Source organism: Macaca mulatta, chromosome X (genome assembly GCF_049350105.2).
Source record: "Macaca mulatta isolate MMU2019108-1 chromosome X, T2T-MMU8v2.0, whole genome shotgun sequence".
NCBI lineage: Eukaryota > Metazoa > Chordata > Mammalia > Primates > Cercopithecidae > Macaca > Macaca mulatta.
In genome coordinates, this window is record NC_133426.1 from 18,472,527 (window position 1) to 18,495,147 (window position 22,621).

A 22,621-nucleotide genomic window follows, 5' to 3' on the forward strand; every position below is an offset into this window, starting at 1 on the left:
TGACTTTCATATTCTGTGGGTCTGCAGCGCTGAAAGCTGCGTTGATCATCCAGAACTGGTACCGAGGTTACAAAGCTCGACTGAAGGCCAGACAACACTATGCCCTCACCATCTTCCAGTCCATCGAATATGCTGATGAACAAGGCCAAATGCAGGTCTGTTTTGTAAGCTTTTCTCTTCTTTTGGTAAAATGATTCTCTTTACCCCTTGTTATTGAAAGAATGAAAGTTTGGGTCCATTTTAAGCTGAGGGACCTTGGTGAAAGGCTTTAATAGAGCACGTCATGACATTGTCTTGGAACTAGTTATTGAGAGAGCGTGTGCTTTGGGAAAAGGATGGTGTTTTTCAGTTTTGAAGTTCACATTTTTAAGAGGGCTGCCCAGTGTCTGGTTAACTAATAAAAATAGTCTTATTCTATTTTGGGGCAGATGCCTTAATAGGAAATAAAGTTGTCATTTTATAAAAGAAAAAATTACTTCAAGGAGTTAAAAAATGGCAGAATTTCCTAGGAGCAAACCTCTGCAAGCTCTAGAAGAAAATATACATGGGTGAGGAAGGCCTTTTTTTTTTTCTTCGAGACGGAATTTCACTCTTGTCGCCCAGGCTGGGATGCAATGGCGCGGTCTTGGCTCGCTGCAACCTCCGCCTCCCGGGTTCAAATGATTCTCCTGCCTCAGCCTCCTGAGTAGCTAGGATTATGGGCACCCACCACCACACGCGGCTAATTTTTAAATTTTTAGTAGAGACGGGGTTTCACCGTGTTGGCCAGGCTGATCTCGAACTCCTGACCTCAGGTGATCCATCTGCCTTGGCCTCCCAAAGTCCTGGAATTACAGGTGTGAGCCACTGCATCTGGCCAAGGAAGGCCTTTTGAAAAAAATACATAAATCTAGTTTTAATGCTCATTAATTTTAAAAAAGTACTTTTAACAATAAAAAGATCTTAGAAAGATCTCCAATATAGTTGCTAATGAAAAAGTCAACTTGTAAAACAATATGTAGAGTTTATCTCATTTGTGTGAAAGAACATGAAACATACAGCAGAAGTCTGGAAAAAGATACACAGGAAATTGTTTACAGTAGTTAGTTCTGAGGACAGGAGTGGTATTGGTGGGTGTGGCTTGGGATGTTAAGAGGGACTTCTCATTTTTATTTGATATTATGTGTAGTTATTAGCAATCATACATCTGTGTATCCCATTATAATCTTTAAAGATAAGAACATTCCAAAAAGAACTAAGTTGCTAGATTTATTTTTGGCAGTTAGAAAAATGATATACTGTGATTCATTCAGACACTCCCTTTGTCTAGATTAGGACCCTCAGCATAGGCTGTCTTTTTAAGCACTGTAGAATATAGTGATAAATATAAAGGCAGAGTGAACCCCAAATTGGTATGCTTTAGACACATTCCAGCACCAGTACATTCTTTTCTATTGATTCTTTATTGAGATGTAATTCACATACCATACAATTCACCCATTTAAAGTATGCAATTCAATGGTTTTTAGTATATGTACAGGTTTTTAGTATTCAATGGTTTTTAGTATATGTACATCCCCACAATCAATTTTAGGACATTTTCCTTTCCCCCTTCCTAAACTCCATACTCATTAGCAGTCATTCCCCCGTTTCCTTCCCTCAGTCCCTGGCAACCACTAATCTATTTTCTATCTCTATGTATTTGCCTATTCTGGCCATTTCATATAAATGGAATCATATACTATGTGGTCTTTGGTGTCTGGCTTCTTCTTCTTCTTTTTTTTTTTTTTTTTGAGACAGAATCTCGCTCTGTCGCCAGAGTGCAGTGGTGCGATTTCGGCTCACTGCAACCTCTGCCTCCCAGGTTCAACCGATTCTCCTGCCTCAGCCTCCCGAGTAGCTGGGACTACAGGCACGTGCCACCACACCCAGCTAATTTTTGCATTTTCGGTCTCCCAGAGTGCTAGGATTACAGGCGTGAGCCACTGCGCCTGACACAGCTTCTTTTACTTAGCATAATGCTTTCAAAGTTCACCCATGTTGTAGCATGTATCAGGACTTCATTCCTTTTTAGTTAATATTACTCATTCTGAAGAATATTCCATTGCATTGATGGACCACATTTGGTCATCTATTCCTCAGGTGATGGATCATTTGGGTTGGTTCCACCTTTTGGCTATTATGAATAATGCTGCTGTGAATATTTGTATGCAAGTTTTTGTGTGAACATATGTTTTCAGTTCTCTTGGGTATAGACCTGTGAGTGGAATTGCTGTGTCATGTAGTAACTTGGCGCTTAACTTTTTGAGGAGCTGCTAAACTGTGTTCCAAAGCAGCTCCATCGTTTTACCTTCCCACAAGCAGTGGTTGAGGGCTCCAGTTTCTTCACATCTTTGCAAACACTTGTTATTATCTCTTTTTGATTATAGCTATCGTAGTGGGTGTGAAGTGATGTCTCATTGTGGTTTCTATTGACTGTTAATTGACAAACCCATCATCAACAGCATTAAAATCATACATTTTGATAACTGTATGGAAAGTCTTCCTTCTTTTAATTCCCAACTCCCAGATCTACTCCCAGATTGATAAAGTGTTTACTTTTCATGAGAGGCAGGGCTTGAAAAAGAAATTATTTGTGCTGTACAAATGCAGGTCTTTGCAGATACCTGGTGGCCATAGAGCCAGTACCCCGATTACGGCTGGAATGCTGGTGAAGTTCCACCTTTCCCTCCCTTTCTTTCCAAAATATATTTGATATTTAAGAATATTCCTTAACTCTTAATCTCACCACCAAAAAGAAAAGAGATCATGACCGGGCGCAGTGGCTCACACCTGTAATCCTAGCACTCTGGGAGGCCGAGGCAGGTGGATCACCTGAGGTCGGGAGTTCGAGACAGCCTGGCCAACATGGTGAAACCCTGTCTCTACTAAAAATATAAAAACATTAGCTGGACATGGTGGCGGGCACCTGTAATCCCAGCTACTTGGGAGACTGAGGCAGGAGAATCACTTGATCCGGGGAGGCGGAGGTTGCAGTGAGCCGAAATCATGCCATTGCACTCCAGCCTGGGCGACAAGAGCGAAACTCCATCTTAAAGAAAAGAAAAGAAGAGATCATAATGAACACAATTTAGTAGCTGTCTTGGGTTGGATTTCCTAGAAGCAGAGGCTGAGACAGGGATTCTGGTACAAGTGACTTACTGAGGGTGTGTTTTCAGGGAAAGCCTGTAAGGGAGTGAGGAATGCAAGACAGGACAGGGGAGAAGCTAGGCCAAGATGCACTTTTTGAAGCCTGACCTCAGCCTGATCCCATCTGGAGCTGTCAAGTGTGAAATGCACTACAATTTGTCCCTGGCAGAGGCAAGGGAGGTGGGGGGCTGGGCCGTTACACCCTTGCTTCAGCCAGTGCTTGTCTCTGGGCAGCCCCACAGGAGGGGCGTCCATGTGTTATCCTGTGTTGCTCTGGACGCAGGCAGTCCTCTGGAGGCAAGCATAGATGTGACCCTTAGCACCTGCAGCAGCTGGGATAGGAATGCGCCACGAGAGTAAGGGCACTCGGGTGGAGCACCAGCAGCATTTGCCACAGTAGTTGTTTGGGGTTCACTAATTGATTAATGTTTTTTTAATTTTGTCCAGTTATCCACCTTCTTTTCCTTCATGTTCGAAAACTACGCACATGTACATAAGGAAGAGCTAGGTAAGTAAAAAGTTCAGTCTTTTCAAAAGCGTCATTAAATATTGAACTGTCTTCATCAAGATCATAAATTCTGAAGATGGGAGAACACTAAGAAATTAAAAAGATGCCTACCTCTTTTGTTTATGTTTCACCCAACAACTGGCAACATCAGTTCAAGTGGCCTTTTTCCCTCTCTGGATGGTGTCAACTAAATCGGCCATTTAATTTTTTTCGCTTTTCCAAAAACTGAGTTAGAATTCATTCAATATTCATTTGTTGAATGCCTTCTCTGAACTACAATCTATCGGTGCACAACCGTAGCTTAGTAAAGGGAACCTTATTTTATTATTATTATTATTATACTTTAAGTTCTAGGGTACATGTGCACAACGTACAGGTTTGTTACACATGAATACATGTGCCATGTTGGTGTGCTGCACCCATTAACTCGTCATTTACATTAGGTATTCCTCCTAATGCTATCCCTCCCCCCGCCCCAAACCCTATGACAGGCCCCAGTGTGTGATGTTCCCCACCCTGTGTCCAAGTGTTCTCATTGTTCAATTCCCACCTATGAGTGAGAACATGCGGTATTTGGTTTACTGTCCTTGCAATAGTTTGCTCAGAATGATGGTTTCTAGCTTCATCCATGTCCCTACAAAGGACATGAACTCATCCTTTTTTATGGCTGCATAGTATTCCATTGTGTATATGTGCCACATTTTCTTAATCCAGTCTATCATTGATGGGCATTTGTGTTGGTTCCAAGTCTTTGCTATCGTGAATAGTGCTGCAGTAAACATACATGTGCGTGTGTCTTTATAGCACCATGATTTATAATCCTTTGGGTATGTACCCAGTAATGGGATGGCTGGGCCAAATAGTATTTCTAGTTCTAGATCCTTGAGGAATCGCCACACTGTTTTCCACAATGTTTGAACTAGTTTACAGTCCCATCAATAGTGTAAAAGTGTTCCTATTTCTCCACATCCTCTCCAGCACCTGTTGTTTCCTGACTTTTTAATGATTGCCATTCTAACTGGTGTGAGATGGTATCTCATTGTGGTTTTGATTTGCATTTCTCTGATGGCGAGTGATGATGAGCACTTTTTCATGTGTCTGTTGGCTGCATAAATGTCTTCTTTTGAGAAATGTCTGTTCATATCCTTTTCCCACTTTTTGATGGGTTGTTTGATTTTTTTCTTGTAAATTTGTTTAAGTTCTTTGTAGATTCTGGATATTAGCTGTTTGTCAGATAGGTAGATTGCAAAAATTTTCTCCCATTCTGTAGGTTGCCTGTTCACTCTGATGGTATTTTCTTTTGCTGTGCAGAAGCTCTTTAGTTTAATTAGATCCCATTTGTCAATTTTGGCTTTTGTTGTCATTGCTTTTGCTGTTTTAGTCATGAAGTCCTTGCCCATGCCTATGTCCTGAATGATATTGCCTAGGTTTTCTTCCAAGGTTTTTATGGTTTTAGGTCTAACATTTAAGTCTTTAATCCACCCGGAATTAATTTTTGTATAAGGTGTAAGGAAGGGATCCAGTTTCAGCTTTCTATGTATGGCTAGCCAGTTTTCCCAGCACCATTTATTAAATAGGGAATCCTTTCCCCATTTCTTGTTTTTGTCAGGTTTGTCAAAGATCAGATGGCTGTAGATGTGTGGTATTTTTTCTGAGGGCTCTGTTCTGTTCCATTGGTCTATATCTCTGTTTTGGTACCAGTACCATGCAGTTTTGGTTACTGAAGCCTTGCAGTATAGTTTGAAGTCAGGTAGCGTGATGCCTCCAGCTTTGTTCTTTTGGCTTAGGATTGTCTTGGCAATGTGGGCTCTTTTTTGGTTCCATATGAACTTTAAAGTAGTTTTTTCCAATTCTGTGAAGAAAGTCATTGGTAGCTTGATGGGGATGGCATTGAATCTATAAATTACCTTGGGCAGTATGGCCATTTTCATGATATTGATTCTTCCTATCCATGAGCATAGAATGTTCTTCCATTTGTTTGTGTCCTCTTTTATTTCACTGAGCAGTGGTTTGTAGTTCTTCTTGAAGAGGTCCTTCACATCCCTTGTAAGTTGGATTCCTAGGTATTTTATTCTCTTTGAAGCAATTGTGAATGGGAATTCACTCATGATTTGGCTCTCTGTCTGTTATTGGTGTATAAGAATGCTTTTGGGCCGGGCGCGGTGGCTCAAGCCTGTAATCCCAGCACTTTGGGAGGCCGAGACGGGCGGATCACGAGGTCAGGAGATCGAGACCATCCTGGCTAACACGGTGAAACCCCGTCTCTACTAAAAAAAATACAAAAAACTAGCCGGGCGAGGTGGCAGGCGCCTGTAGTCCCAGCTACTCGGGAGGCTGAGGCAGGAGAATGGCGTGAACCCAGGAGGCGGAGCTTGCAGTGAGCTGAGATCCGGCCACTGCACTCCAGCCTGGACGACAGAGCAAGACTCCGTCTCAAAAAAAAAAAAAAAAAAAAAAAAGAATGCTTTTGATTTTTGCACATTGATTTTTGTATCCTGAGACTTAGCTGAAGTTGCTTATCAACTTAAGGAGATTTTGGGCTGAGACGATGGGGTTTTCTAAATAAATGATCATGTCATCTGCAAACAGGGACAATTTGACTTCCTCTTTTCCTAATTGAATACCCTTTATTTCCTTCTCCTGTCTGATTTTCCTGGTCAGAACTTCCAACACTATGTTGAATAGGAGTGGTGAGAGAGGGCATCCCTGTCTTGTGCCAGTTTTCAAAGGGAATGCTTCCAGTTTTTGCCCATTCAGTATGATATGGGCTGTGGGTTTGTCATTAAATAACTCTCATTATTTTGAGATAGGTCCCATCAATACCTAGTTTATTGAGAGTTTTTAGCATGAAGAACTTTTGAATTTTGTCAAAGGCCTTTTCTGGATCTATTGAGATAATCATGTGGTTTTTGTCTTTGGTTCTGTGTGTATGCTGGATTACATTTATTGATTTGCGTATGTTGAACCAGCCTTGCATCCCACGGGTGAAGCCAGCTTGATCATGGTGGATAAGCTTTTTGATGTACTGCTGGATTCGGTTTGCCAGTATTTTATTGAGGATTTTTGCATCGATGTTCATCAGGGATATTGGTCTAAAATTCTCTTTTTTGTTGTTGTGTTTCTGCCAGGCTTTGGTATCAGGATGATGCTGGCCTCATAAAATGAGTTAAGGAGGATTCCCTCTTTTTCTGTTGCTTGGAATAGTTTCAGAAGGAATGGTACCAGCTCCTCTTTGTACCTCTGGTAGAATTCAGCTGTGAATCCATCTGGTCCTGGACTTTTTTTGGTTGGTAGGCTATTAATTATTGCCTCAATTTCAGAGCCTGTTATTGGTCTATTCAGGGATTCAACTTCTTCCTGGTTTAGTCTTGGGAGGGTGATGTGTCCAAGAATTTATCCATTTCTTCTAGATTTTCTAGTTTATTTGCATAGAGGTGTTTATAGTATTCTCTGATGATAGTTTGTATTTCTGTGGGATCAGTGATGATATCCCTTTCATCATTTTTTATTGCATCTATTTGATTCTTCTCTCTTTTCTTCTTTATTAGTCTTGCTAGTGGTCTGTCAATTTTGTTGATCTTTTCAAAACACCAGCTCCTGGATTCATTGATTTTTTGAAGGGTTTTTTGTGTCTCTGTCTCCTTCAGTTCTGCCCTGATCTTAGTTATTTCTTGCCTTCTGCCAGCTTTTGAATATATTTGCTCTTGCTTCTCTAGTTCTTTTAATTGTGATGTTAGGGTGTCAATTTTAGATCTTTCCAGCTTTCTCTTGTGGGCATTTAGTGCTATAAATTTCCCTCTACACACTGCTTTAAATGTGTCCCAGAGATTCTGGTATGTTCTGTCTTTGTTGTCACTGGTTTCAAAGAACGTCTTTATTTCTGCCTTCATTTCGTTATGTACCCAGTAGTCATTCAGGAGCAGGTTGTTCAGTTTCCATGTAGTTGAGCAGTTTTGAGTGAGTTTCTTAATCCTGAGTTCTAGTTTGATTGCACTGTGGTCTGAGAGACAGTTTGTTATAATTTCTGTTCTTTTACATTTGCTGAGGAGTGCTTTACTTCCAACTATATGGTCAATTTTGGAATAAGTGTGATGTGGTGCTGAGAAGAATGTATATGCTATTGATTGGGGTGGAGAGTTCTGTAGATGTCTATTAGGTCTGCTTGGTGCAGAGCTGAGTTCAATTCCTGCATATCCTTGTTAACTTTCTGTCTCGTTGATCTGTCTAATGTTGTAAATGTGGGGTGTTAAAGTCTCCCATTATTATTTTGTGGGAGTCTAAGTCTCTTTGTAGGTCTCTAAGGACTTGCTTTATGAATCTGGGTGCTCCTGTATTGGGTGCATATATATTTAGGATAGTTAGCTTTTCTTGTTGAATTGATCCCTTTACCATTATGTAATGTCCTTCTTTGTCACTTTTGATCTTTGTTGGTTTAAAGTCTGTTTTATCAGAGACTAGGATTGCAACCCCTGCTTTTTTTGTTTGTTTGTTTTCCATTTGCTTGGTAGATCTTCCTCCATCCCTTTATTTTGAGCCTATGTGTGTCTCTGCATGTGAGATGGGTCTCCTGAATATAGCAAACTGATGGGTCTTGACTCTTTATCCAGTTTGCCAGTCTGTGTCTTTTAATTGGAGCATTTAGCCCATTTACATTTAAGGTTAATATTGTTATATGTGAATTTGATCCTGTCATTATGATATTAGCTGGTTATTTTGCTCGTTAGTTGATGCATTGATCCTGGCATTGATGATCTTTACAAGTTGGCATGTTTTTGCAATGGCTGGTACCGGTTGTTCCTTTCCATATTTAGTGCTTCCTTCAGGAGCTCTTGTAAGGCAGGCCTGGTGGTGACAAAATCTCTCAGCATTTGCTTGTCTGTAAAGGATTTTATTTCTCCTTCACTTATGATGCTTAGTTTGGCTGGATATGAAATTCTGGGTTGAAAACTCTTTTCTTTAAGGATGTTGAATATTGGCCCCCACTCTCTTCTGGCTTGTAGAGTTTCTGCCGAGAGATCCGCTGTTAGTCTGATGGGCTTCCCTTTGTGGGTAACCCGACCTTTCTCTCTGGCCGCCCTTAACATTTTTTCCTCCATTTCAACTTTGGTGAATCTGACAATTATGTGTCTTGGAGTTGCTCTTCTCGAGGAGTATCTTTGTGGCGTTCTCTGTATTTCCTGCATTTGAATGTTGGCCTGCCTTACTAGTTTGGGGAAGTTCTCCTGGATAATATCCTGAAGAGTGTTTTCCAACTTGGTTCCATTATCCCCGTCACTTTCAGGTATACCAATCAGATGTAGATTTGGTCTTTTCCCATAATCCCATATTTCTTGGAGGCTTTGTTCATTTCTTTTTACTCTTTTTTCTCTAAACTCTTCTTGCTTCATTTCATTCATTTGATCTTCAGTCGTTGATACCCTTTCTTCCACTTGATCAAATCAGCTATAGAAGCTTGTGCATGCATCACATAATTCTCGTGCCATGGTTTTCAGCTCCATCAGGTCATTTAAGGTATTCTCTACACTTGTTTATTCTAGTTAGCCATTCGTCTAATCTTTTTTCAAGGTTTTTAGCTTCTTTGCAATGGGTTCAAACATCCTCCTTTAGCTTGGAGAAGATTGTTATTACCGATCATCTGAGGCCTACTTCTGTTGACTTGTCAAAGTCATTCTCCATCCAGCTTTGTTCTGTTGCTGTTGAGGAGCTGCATTCCTTTGGAGGAGAAGGGGCGCTCTGACTTTTAGAATTTTCAGCCTTTCTGCTCTGGTTTCTCCCCATCTTTGTGGTTTTATCTACCTTTGGTCTTTGATAATGGTGATGTACAGATGGGGTTTTGGTGTGGATATCCTTTGTGTTTGTTAGTTTTCCTTTTAACAGTCAGGACCCTCAGCTGCAGGTCTTTTGGAGTTTGGTGGAGGTCCACTCCAGACCCTGTTTGCCTGGGTATCACCAGCAGAGGCTACAGAACAGCAAATATCGCAGAACAGCAAATGTTGCTGCCAGTCCTTCCTCTGGAAGCTTTGTCTCAGAGGGGCACCCGGCTGTACGAGGTGTCAGTCAGCCCCTACTGGGAGGTGTCTTCCAGTTAGGCTACTCAGGAGTCAGGGACCCACTTGAGGAGACCATCTCTCTGTTCTCAGATCTCAAGCTCTGTGCTGGGAGAACCACTACTCTCTTCAAAGCTGTCAGACAGGGATGTTTAAGTCTGCAGAAGTTTCTGCTGCCTTTTGTTCAGCTATGCCCTGCCCCGAGAGGTGGAGTCTACAGAGGCAGGCAGGCCTCCTTGAGCTGTGGTGGGCTCCACCCAGTTCTAGCTTCCTGGCCACTTTGTTTACCTACTCAAGCCTCAGCAATGGCGGACGCCCCTCCCCCAGCCTCGCTGCTGCCTTGCAGTTCGATCTCAGACTGCTGTGCTAGCAGTGAATGAGGCTCCATGGGCGTGGGACCCTCTGAGCCAGGCACGGGATATAATCTCCTGGTGTGCCATTTGCTAAAAACACTGGAAAAGCGCAGTATTAGGGTGGGAGTGTCCCGATTGTCCAGGTACCGTCTGTCACGGCTTCTCTTGGCTAGGAAAGGGAATTCCCTGACCCCTTGTACTTCCTGGGTGAGGCGATGCCCTGCCCTGCTTCAGCTCACACTCCATGGGCTGCACCCACTGTCCAACAAGTCTCAGTAAGATGAACCCCTTACTTCACTTGGAAATGCAGAAATCACCTGTCTTCTGGGTCACTCACACTGGGAGCTGTAGACTGGAGCTGTTCCTATTTGGCCATCTTGGAACCAAGATCATGGAAACTTTATTTTTTATCCGCAAAACTTTTATTCTGAGAGATCAAAATATTTTGAGTATTTCATGCAGCAGATCTGGGGGAAAATGGCAGATTAAACACAGTTGGCCCCACTGTAACTGTTTTCTGTCCTCTCTCTGTCTTTTTTGTGTGTGTGAGACAGAGTCTCGCTCTATTGCCCAGGCTGCAGTGCAGTGGCACGGTCTCGGCTCACTGCAACCTCCGCCTCCTGGATTCAAGTGATTCTCCTGCCTCAGCCTCCTGAGTAGCTGGGATTACAGGTGCTTGCCATCACGCCCGGCTAATTTTTTGTAGTTTTAGTAGAGACAGGGTTTCACCATGTTGGCCAGGCTGGTCTCAAACTCCTGACCTTGTGATCCGCCTGCCTCAGCCTCCCAAAGTGCTGGGGTTACAGACATGAGCCACTGCAGCCGGCCTCTCTTCTCTTTGATCTGTCTGTCTGTCTATCTATCATCTAGTCATTCTGAAGCAGAGGCAGGCAATGGAGGTATACTTCAAAAAAGTTTTTAAAATTATGATTTTTTACAACCATGTATTTCTCCTGTAAATTAAGATCTGCCTGTTATTATCTCCAAGACAGATGCCAGACTTAAACGCTCATTTTGCTTTAATTTGGGCCAACCTTTTTTTTTTTTTTTTTTTTTTTTTTTTTTTTTGCTCTCATTAAATCGTGTATGGCATCTAGGATCTTTTAAATAATCTTGTAAATACACTTCAAAGTGAAGTGGTAAAAGAATGGTGTTTTAATAGGCATGATTTGAGCTAAGTGCATATGTATGAAACTAATTAAAGCATTTAATGATCTGTGGAAGCCTTCTGAATGGTGAAATAGCCAAACCTAAGGAGTGGGGAGTGGGTGGAAGTGGGTACTTTGCCATTTTTTCTTTTAGATAACTGCGATTCGAAGACAGTTGTTTATGGTTCATATTCTTTGGCAAAAATGTTTTTGAGAGGAAATATGATAATGATAAAATGAAACAGTACTTTCTGCTAATGACCTAATACTTCAACCCAGGCTCACTTCATCAGAATCACTTAAGGAGTTTCAGAGCCACAGATGGCTGGGTTCCAGCCTGGAGATGTTTACTCAGACTGTGTTGTTGCTGTTATTGTTGTTGTTGTTGTTTTAATTTGCATTTTAAAAATTCTGTAGGTGATTTTAAAATATAAGAAAAATACTTTATTAAAGAAGGGGACAGTGGTTTAGTCTTATATAAGCATTTTTTGGAAGTATAACATACACTACAGGAACGTATACAAATTATATGACTCAGTACATTTTCTCGAAGTAAACACACCCATGTAACTGGCACCTGATTAGGGCCACATAAGTTTCCCATCCTGCCTTGTAGTGCTACCCAACCCCCACACCATTGCATAACTACTTTCTTGACTTCTACACCCTAGTCTTTGAAGTTCTTTATATAGATGGAAGCATGTGGTATATACTCATTTGAGTCTGGCTGCTTCTTTTTTTTTTTTTTTAATGTTTTGTTGTTGTTGTTGAGATGGAGTTTTGCTCTGTCGCCCAGGCTGGAGTGCAGTGGTGCGATCTCGGCTCACTGCAAACTCTGCCTCCCTGTCCCTGGTTCAAGGGATTCTCATGCCTCAGCCTCCTGAGTAGCTGAGATTACAGGCATTCGCCACTACACCTGGCTAATTTTTGTATTCTTAGTAGAGATGGGGTTTCGCCATGTTGGCCAGGCTGGTCTCGAACTCCTGGCCTCAGGTGATTTGCCCGCTTCAGCCTCCCAAAGTGCTGGGATTACAGATGTGAGCCACTGCTCCTGGCCCTGAATCTGGCTTCTTTTGCTCATCATTACATTTGTGAGAATCATCCTTGTAATTTGGTGATTTTTATTGCTGAATAATATTCCATTTTACTAATATACCATAATTGATCCCTTTGATTGTGTATGGGCATTTGAGTTGTTTTCAGATTGGTGATTTAAATGGTGCTGCTACGTACATTCTTGTACATGTCCCTTTTGGTAAAATATGTATGCATTTATTTTGCTATATATTCATTTTTGGTTATCTATTGCTACCTAATAAACTGCCCCCACATTTAGTGACTTAAAAACAACAGCCATTTTATTGCATGTGATTCTGTGGGTCAGGCATTTGAACAGGGCTTGCTGGGAACAACTTACCTCTGTTCCATGTGTTATCGGTTGAGCTCACTCATCTAGCTGAACTGGGCAGGAAAGATCAAATGGTTTTAATCACATATCTGGGACTTTGGCATTAGCTATTAACTTGGTTACCTCTTGGCCAGGTGCAGTAACTCATTCCTGTAATCTCAGCACTTTGGGAGGCCGAGGCGGATGGAGCACTTGAGGTCAGGAGTTCAAGACCAGCCTGACCAACCCCATCTGTAGTAAAAATACAAAAATTAGCTGGGTGTGTTGGTGCACACCTGTAATCCCATCTACTCAGGAGACCTGGGACACAAGAACCACTTGAACCCGGGAGGCGGAGCTTGCAGTGAGCCAAAATGGTGATACTGCACTCCAGCCTGGGTGACAGAGTGAGACTCCATCTCAAAAACAAACAAACAAACAAAAACAACTTGGTTGCCTCTCTTCTTCTCACACAGCCTCTCTGTCCAGTTGGCTATTCTGGACTTCTTTACATGATGGCTGGGTCCAAGAGGGCAAAGGCAGAAGCTGCAGGGCCTCTTAAGGCCTATGCGCTAGAACTCTGGGAAATCAGTTCTGCCATACTCTATTGGTTAAAACAAGTCAAAAGGCCAGCCATGAATTCAGAGCGGTTAAAGAGATATCCATCTCTTGCTCGGAGGAGTGGCAGTATTACAGTATAAAGGGATGTAGACACAGGGAGGCATGATTCCTTGGGGAGCCATTATCATAAAAATGTACCACAAGTCAGGGATAGAAGTTTGGGGTTATAGGGCTTATATCTGTTCAGCTTTATTAGATACTGGCAGACATTTTTACAGGATGGTTGTAACAAGCTATACTCTCACCAGTTCAGTTGTTCCATCCTCACCAACACTTGCAATAGTCCATTCTTTTCATTTTAGTTATTCTGGTGAGTATGTAGCGGTATCGTATTTCAGGTTTAATTTGCATTTCCCTGTGAGCAGTCAAGTTACTCACTTTTTTTCTTTTCTTTTTTCTTTTTTTGAGACAGGGTCTCACTCTGTCCCCCAGGCTGGAGTGCAGTAGCATAATCTCGGCTCACTGTGACCTCTGCCTCCCGGGTTCAAGCCATTCTCCTGCCTCAGCTTCCTGAGTAGCTGGGACTACAGGCATGTGCCACCATGCCTGGCTAATTTTTGCATTTTTAGTAGAGATGGGGTTTTGCCATGTTGGCCAGGCTGGTCTCAAACTCCTGACCTCAGGTGATCTGCCCGCCTTGGCCTCCCAAAGTGCTGGGATTACAGGCATGAACCACCACGCCCGACCAAATTGCTCACCCTTTTGTATGTTTATTGGTCATGTGGACATCTCATGTGGTGAAGTTCCTGTTCAGGTTTTTTGTCCATTTTTCTATTGGGTTATCTGTCTTTTTCTTACGAATTTGGAAGAGTTTTCTAACTCTTCCTTTTTTTTTTTTTTTTTTTTTTTTTAGATAGAATCTTGCTGTCACCCAGGCTGGAGTACAGTGGCATGACCTCAGCTCACTGCAACCTCCCCCCACCCAGGTTCAAGTGATTCTCATGCCTCAGCCTCCCGAGTAGCTGGGATTACAGGCCTGTGCCACCACACCTGGCTAATTTTGTATTTTTAGTAGAGACAGGATTTATTCCATGTTGGTCAGGCTGGTCTTGAACTCCCAACCTCAGGTGATCCACCCACCTCAGCCTTCCAAAGTGCTGGGATTACAGGCGTGAGCCACCACGCCCAGCCTAAATAGGGTATTTTTAGGAACCAGAAGGTTATTTAACATTTCCAGATATTGGGGCCACCAGATTAACGGTCTTAACTCTGGGGCGTGGAGTATCTTGAGACACGTTGGGTGCTCTGAAGATAAGAGGTGACCCTGGAAGCAGTCATACTTGTCCTTGTAATCCTACCACCTCATGATGATCTCCCTGTGCTACCACTTTAAGAGCTCAACACCAGTGCATAGGACTCCATGAGGAGTACAGACTCCACAGAAACGTTCCCAGTCCACTTTTCACACGTCAGCCTCCTCCCACAGGCAGAAAGCCGAAGCTGCCATACATAGCCATAGGTTTAAACAGAGACTGGCGGAAGCGGGGAGTGGGTTGGAGTGTGTGGAAGTGTTGTTTTCACTTTTCTTTCTGCTTCGCAGATCAGCCAAAATGTCCTATTGGACCAGGTATTTTATATTTTTTGTTGCTATGGTGAACAGAACATTTTCCCCATTATATCTTCCATTGGTTGTTGGTAGTGTTTAGTAAAGCTTTTGAATTATGTCCATTTATCTTATATTGTGCTACTATTAAGTAATAATAATATATTATTTTTATTGCTGATATTTGTTACATGTTTACCATGTGCCATGTATTTAAGTGCTTTAAATACATCATTTCATTTAGTCTTCATGACCAACCAGTTAGATTAGTAGTATTATCATCCCCTTTTTGTAGATATGGAATCTGAGGCTTAGAAGGTAATCTCCCACGGTTATTCATCTTATTGGTGGAGAAGCTGTGATTCAAACCAGTGTGATTAACGTCTGTATTTTATATATATATAATATAAAATATATATTTATTATAGTATACATATATATACACACACACACACACACACACATATATATATATATATATATATATATATATATATATATATTTTGAGACAGGGTCTCACTCTGTCCCTCAGACTAGAGCACAGTAACGTGATCATGGCTCACTGCAGCCTTGACCTCCTGGGCTCAGATGATCCTCCCACCTCAGCCTCCTGAGTAGCTGGGACTAGAGGCATGCACCACCATGCCCAGCTAATTTTTTTGCATTTTGTATCGGGGTTTTGCCATGTTGCCCAGGCTGATCTCGAACTCCTGGACTCAAGTGATTCTCCTGCCTTGGCCTCCCAAAGTGCTGGGATTACAAGTGTGAGCCACCATACCCAGGCTCTGTACTACATTTAATTCTCCCATCAATTCTGGGATTTTTTCAATTGATTTTCTTGGGTGTAGGTATTTAATCACGTTGGCCACAAGTAACTTTATTTTTATATCTTTCTATACAATAATTACTGCTCTTATTTCAGCTTCATGTCTTATTGCATTGGCCAAAGATAGTGGAACAGTGTTAGAATGAAACAATGAAAGTGGGCATCCTTGTTTTGTTAATGATTTAATGGAAAAACCATTATTGATGATTTAAATTTATAAAGCGATGTTAAGGAGTATTATTCCATTCCTTGTTTCTAAGTTTTAAAAAAATCAGGAACAGATGTTGAATTTTATGAAATGTCATTTTGGCATCTATTGAATTTATTATATGGACACCAATGGTTCTGATCCAGGTTCATAACTGAGAAACAAAAATAACTATAAATGTAGTTCAATTGTTGCTTTTCTTTTTCCAGCAATATCTGGAGCTTGTTTTCAAAGTGACATGTGGGCGGTAGAGGCAGAAATTGTTGTATAAAAATTTATGGGCTTTAAATTTTTCCCTGTCCAGATTTTGAGTCTGTACTGGGTAAAAGAAAAGATTGTGTGTAGGGGGTATTTTTGATGTATTTTCTTTAGAACAACTTGTAAAGGTATCATTTGCCTATAATTCTTAATTAGCTTAGATTCATGTTGACAAAATTGTAAATCAAATAGGTAAGGATTAATTCTATGTTGTACAAATCTCTATATATTATTCATTAAATTATTGTTATTAGTTATAATAGTTCTAGCCCACAAGAACAGCATATACATAAGAAATGTTAAAGCCTTTGATTGTTTTCATACAGGACACATTAGCTACTGGAAGAGAATTTATGTTATTCTGTTTTGTGTTGCTAAAAACCAGCAGAAGGATTATGATTTGACATTGATTAATACTTCATATTGAGTAGTTTTAACTAAGAATCGGTTTAGGGAACTAGTGCTTTTTCATATATTTGTCACTGAACTTTTAGGCAATGAGGGTCATCAGATCTATGGAAGGGATGGTAGACCAAGCTTCTCTTTTTTTAAAGAATGAAAACAATATTTTGATTTTGTTCTTAAGTAACAAGACTGAGTCTTCATAATTAGAAGGGATGGAATTGATTTGCTGTGTCAGTTAGCTAATGGAAAAGGGAGAGATGACAGAGCATGGGTGGAGGCAATGATTGGGAAAATAAAATGATTTTTGCTTTATTGCTCACAGAGTTGGGATTACTAAATAAATTGGTTATAAGTATATAAATAACACTATAGGTATCATGTAGCATAGTTACATTTTAATATGTAGTAAAAGCGTAATGGTTAAGAGTTTGAGCTTGAAGCCAGCTTCTCTGGGGTTAAGTTCCATCTCTCCTACTTACATGCTGTACCCCATTTTCCTCAAATATAAAATGGGGATACCAACAATATTAATCTCATAGGATAGCTTCGGTCATCACATGAATACACATATGTAAGGTGCTTAGAACAGTGCCTGGCACATCAGTAACTGGGAGCTCCCATTCTTGTCATTATCAGCATGATGCCTTGGAAAAGGTGTGGCCTGGGGTTCAACCTGGGCAGGGGTTGCTGAGTTTTAAAGGATGAGAAATTGTCCAAAGAAGAGAAAGCAAGGGTAGTCCAGGGAGAGGGAAGAGTGGGAACAATAAAGACAGAGTGCTGGGCTGGGAGAGGAAAGCATTGCCAGTGTGGGGCAGATGCGAAGTCCAGGGGTGACATCTTAGATCGGAGGAGTCTCCAACTATGTTTAATTGTGTTACGGAGTCTGAAGAGAGGATCATGCTGGAGATACAGGCAAGGGAGGAAGTGACTATGAAGTTGCCAGGCCTCTGAGGATTTGGAAGGGAGAAAGGGGGCTGGGAACAGCTCCATGGGTGGTCCCATATGCCTGTCTGCATCCATAGCTGCATCCTCAATTTCATTTCCTCTTTCCCTCCAGCATCTGCCTTTCTAAATCAGGCATGCTTCAAGCTATGCTGCCCTTCTTTCTTTCTTTTTGAGACAGGGGTCTTGCTGTGTTGCCTAGGCTGGAGTGCAGTGGCACAATCACGCCTCACTGCAGCCTTGACCTCCTGGGCTCATCCTCCTGCCTCAGCCTCCTGAGTAGCTGGAATTGTAGGTGCACGCCACTATGCCCAGCTAGTTTTCTGTATTTTTTGTAGAGACGAGGTTTCACCATGTTGCCCAGGCTGTTTCACTGCCTTTCTCGTGAACACTGCAATCATACCATAAATTCCTCCCCCATCTAAAAAAACAAAATCCCCTAGTTTTGACCATGCATTCCATATTCACTTTATTTTTTAGAGTCTATAACAGAAAATAACCTTTATAATTCTGTTAGATGATGTAGTGAAACTACTGAGGGTTTTCGTTTTTGCTGTTATTTGTTTTTCTAAGAGTTGCTTGGTATTTCCGTGTGTACAGTCAGGAAAAGGAAAGTTGTCATTTGGAACAAGATTTATGTCCAGGAATGACTACCAAATTGAAAAGGGAGGCATGAGCATTGAAGACAGTGAAGTATGTAGGCTTTACTGCCTATGTAATGAACCTGAGATAAAGTTATCAAGATGCTCTGCCTTTGTAGTCTTTAAATATAAATTGAAATAATTAAGTTATTCTTAAATCTCAAGCCAAACCCAAATGAGAAAAATAACCACTCCTGGACCACATTAAGGACAGACATTATTACTCCTAAATTCAACTTCTTATAAAACATCATCAACCGCCACCAGAAAACACTGTGATACACAATAATTTAGAAAATATTTTTTAAATTACCAAACAGTATGACTTTAGAAAACATTTTTCACGTTTAGTTCTTAACTGTAATCTCTCAGCATAACTGGATCATGAAAAAAATGTATTTTGTCTATATCTGCTAACATTATACCTTCCAAACTTGACCACTCTGAATATTTTAAAAGAGAAACTATTTGCAGAGAACTTCTGAAGAATGGCCTTTGTAACAATTCAGTGTTAATGAGTTGAAGAGTATGTCATTGTCCTCTGGGTCATTATCTGCAAGAATATTGTGTATTAAACAACCACCATACCTCAGTGGCATGTAATCAACATTTCTTTTTGCTAACAAGTCTACAGATTAGCTGAACACTTCTGCTGATCTTGGCAGGCTTGATTTGGCAATTTTTTGGGTCTTCACTGGAGTTCACTCATGTGTCCAGAGCGAACTCTGGTGGCTGCTGGCTGGGGGCTGATCTAGGACAGCCTTGGCTAGGATGACTCAGCTCAGCTCTACATGGTCTTGGATCTTTCTCAAGCCTAGCCTAGGCTTTGTGGTAGTAGCATCGTTCCTAAAGAGAGCATGAAAGCATACAAAGCCTCCAGAGAGACCTGGGCTTGGAACTGGTACATAGCACTTCCATCACATTCTTTAGGCCAATACAAGTCATGAGCCCAGCCGGTTTGAAGGGATGGGGAAACACACTCTTGACGGGAGTAGCTGCAAAAGTACATTACAAAGAGCATGGATAGAAGGTGGGATAGAGAATTGGGATCACTTTTGCAATCAATCTACCATGTTTCCTTTCGTCTTTCTCTATCTGAATTGTCTTGATTTCTGTACTGGGGCTGACTGTTTCATGGGCGATATCTAGCAGGCAAGGACCCTGGGTCTCAGCACCCACTAAAATGGACAATGCAGGCACTCCGTTATGTAGAACTGTCTCTCCGAGACTGAGAGCTTCTTTGGGTATTTCTGCCTGTGGTTTGACATTTAACTTTATCTGCTTTGTTACCAAGAAAGAATGAAAATCATGTCAGAAAATTTATTTTTATGTACAGAGAAAAACAAATCCATTACAGCTAAATAGAATCCTCTGAAGTGTTTAACAGGGGAAAAATTGAATGTTGCAGTTAAATTTTCTGTAGGTTCTGAATAGCAGCAGATGTTTGAACCAGATATAATGTATTGTTCTGTTTTCCGCCCTATTTGTAAAAGTCTGAGATGTAAGAGTGGGCAAAAAACTTAGAGCTAGAGCTTCGATCATCCAGATACCTTGATTGGTCAATTTTCCCTGTGCTCCTGCCTCCCCTTCCCACTGGCCATGGACCCACTGCTGTGGTAAAACATCTGCCCAGGAAGGGATGGTGGTGACCCATGTGAATGTTCTGGTCTCAGGGTCAGTCATTCCTCGCAGTTATATGTGGGCTATGTTGGTATGCAGAACATTTAGCACAGTGCCTTACATGGGCTAGGTATTCAAGAAGATATTTATTAAATTTAAGTATTGAAATGTTGATTCCCACCCCACCCCCCGGTTCTGTCCTTCCTTTTCCAGAATTAAGAAATCAATCTCTTGAAAGCGAACAGGACATGCGGGACAGACACGATTATGTGGACTTGATAGATGTCCCAGACTCCTATAATGGCCCTCGGCTACAATTTCCTCTCACTTGTACTGATATTGATTTACTTCTTGAGGCCTTCAAGGAACAACAGGTAAGTGTAAGCAGATGCTGCCTTGATTCTTGTACATAACAGATGCCCAATAATTGTTGAAAGAATGGATGGACATACTACAGCAGAAATGCATTTCTTTAGAAAACAGTTCACATTAAGTGAGAACTACCCTCTGTTACCCATTTAATAGAAGTCTCCTCAGGTGCACAGCAAGCTCCTTTCTATAGGCTAACAGCATTTCATTTGCCATTTTCTGAGATATCATTCACATACCATAAAATTCACCATATTACAGTGTACAACTCAGTGATTTTTTTCTTGCATTCACAAGATTGTGCAACCATCACCAATATCTAATTCCAGAACATTTTCATCACCCCCAATAGAAAGGCCATTCCTATTATCATTTCCTCCTCCCCACCCCTGGCAACCACTATTCTATTTTCTGTCTCTATGGATTTGCCTATTCTAGACATTTCATATAAACGAAATCATCAAATATGTGGCCTTTTGTGTTTGGCTTCTTTCACTTAGTGTTTTAAAGGTTTGTTCATGTCATATCATATATCATTACTTAATTTCTTTTTATGGCTGATAATATTCCATTGTATACCACATTTTGTTTATCCATTTATCAGTGAATGGACATTCGGATCTTTTCCACCTTTTGGCTATTATGAACAATGCTGCTATGAATATTCATGCACAGATTTTCGTATAAACATGTGTTCTCAGTTCTTTTGGGTATATACCTAGGAATATTTCATGGGGTCATATGGTAGCTCTATGCTGGATCATGTGGTAACTCTATGTTTAAATTTTCCAGTAATTGCTAAACTGCTTCCCACAGTAGTGGCACCATTTTGCATTTCTACCAGCAATGTATGAAGTTTCCAATTTCTTTATGTTTTTGCCAACACTTGTTATTTTGTTTTTATTTTTATTTTTATTATAGCCATCCTAGTGTGTGTGACATGGCATTTCATTGTGGTTTTGTTTTGCATTTCCCTAATGACGAATGATGTTGAGCATCTTTTCATGTATTTATTGGCCATTTGTATACCTTCTTTGCAGAAATCTGTGCAGATCCTTTGCCCACTTAAAATCAGGCTTTTTATTATTGAGTTATAAGAGTTCTTTCTGAATATAAATTCCTTGTCAGATATATGATTTGCAAATATTTTCTCCCATTATGTAGGTTGTTTTTTTCATTTTCTTGATAATGTTCTTTGAGGCCTAAAAGCGTTACATTTTGATAAAGTCCAGTTTATCCATGTTTTTTCTTGGTTGCTTGTGCTTTTGGTGTCATATCTAAGAATCCATTGTCAAATCTAAGGTCATGAAGATGTGCCTCTGTGTTTTCTTCTAAGACTTTTATAGTTTTAGCCTTTACACTTACGTCTGTGAATGATTTTGAGTTAGCTTCTATATATGGTATGAAGTCAAAATTAATTTTTTGCATATGGATATGCAGTTGTCCCAGCACCATCTGTTGAAGAGACTGTTCTTTCCCCATTGAGTGGTCTTTGCACCCTTGTCAAAAATCAATAGGCCAGGCCAGGCCAGGCACGGTAGCTCATGCTTGTAATCCTAGCACTTTGGGAGGCCGAGGCAGGTGCATCACCTGAGGTCAGGGGTTCAAGAGCAGCCTGACCAACATGGTGAAACCCTGTCTCTACTAAAACTACAAAAATTAGCCAGGCATGGTGGCTCATGCCTGTAATCCCAGCTACTCAGGAGGCTGAGGCTGAAGAATTGCTTGAACCCGAAAGGTGGAGGTTGCAATGAGCCGAGATCGCGCCACTGCACTCTAGCCTGGGCGAGAAAACAAGACTCCATCTCAAAAAAACAAACAAACAAAAATCTATAGGCCATAGATATATGGGTTTGTTATTGGATTCTCAGTTCTATTCTATTGGTCTATGTGTCTGTGCCAGTACCACACTGTCTTGATTGCTGTAGCTTTGTAATAAGTTTTGAAATAGGGAAGTGTGAGTCCTTCAACTTTGTTCTTTTGCAATGTTGAAGTTGTTCTTCATTATTGTTTTGGCTATTTGGGGCCCCTTGCAATGAATTTGAAGATCAAATTTTCCATTTTTGCAAAAAAGCCTATTGGGATTTTGATAGGGATTGCATTGAATTGCTGTATCACTTTGGGTAATAATTGCCATCCTCACAATGTAAGTCTTTCAACCCATGGTGTCTTTCCATTTATTTATGTCTTTAATTTCTTTCAGCGATGTTTTGTGGTTTTTAGTGGACAAGTCTTTCATCACCTTGGTTAAATTTATTCTTAATTTATTCTTTTGGTTGATATTATAAAAGGAATTGTTTTCTTAATTCCTTTTTTGATTGCTCATTACGTGTGTGTTGATCTTACACTCTGCAGCTTTGACGAATATACTTGTTAGCTCTAGTAGGTTGTGTGTATTTGTGTGTGTGTGTGTGTGCATGTGTGGTATATTCTTTTGAATATTCTATATACCAGATCATGTTATCTGTGAATATAGTTTTATTTCCTTCTTTCTGATTTGGATGCCTTTTGTTTCTTTTTCTTGCTCAATTGCTCTGGCTAGAACTTCCACCACAATATTGAATATCAATGTGAAA

At 40.8% G+C, this 22,621-nt stretch overlaps 1 protein-coding gene across 10 annotated transcripts in view; it reads left to right on the forward strand.

Annotated features, from left to right (window-relative positions):
* PPEF1 (protein phosphatase with EF-hand domain 1) overlaps positions 1 to 22,621 on the forward strand; it is a 149,396-nt gene that overhangs the window by 54,457 nt on the left and 72,318 nt on the right. For all 10 annotated transcript variants that reach the window (XR_013413218.1, XR_013413219.1, XM_077989605.1 and 7 more), the window contains 3 exons: positions 28 to 155; positions 3,616 to 3,676; positions 19,890 to 20,050. Coding sequence is in view for 8 of the 10 variants with exons in the window: in XM_077989605.1 (XP_077845731.1) it covers positions 28 to 155; positions 3,616 to 3,676; positions 19,890 to 20,050 (350 nt within the window). In the remaining 2 variants the exon portion in view is untranslated. The remainder of the gene's footprint in view (positions 1 to 27; positions 156 to 3,615; positions 3,677 to 19,889; positions 20,051 to 22,621) is intronic.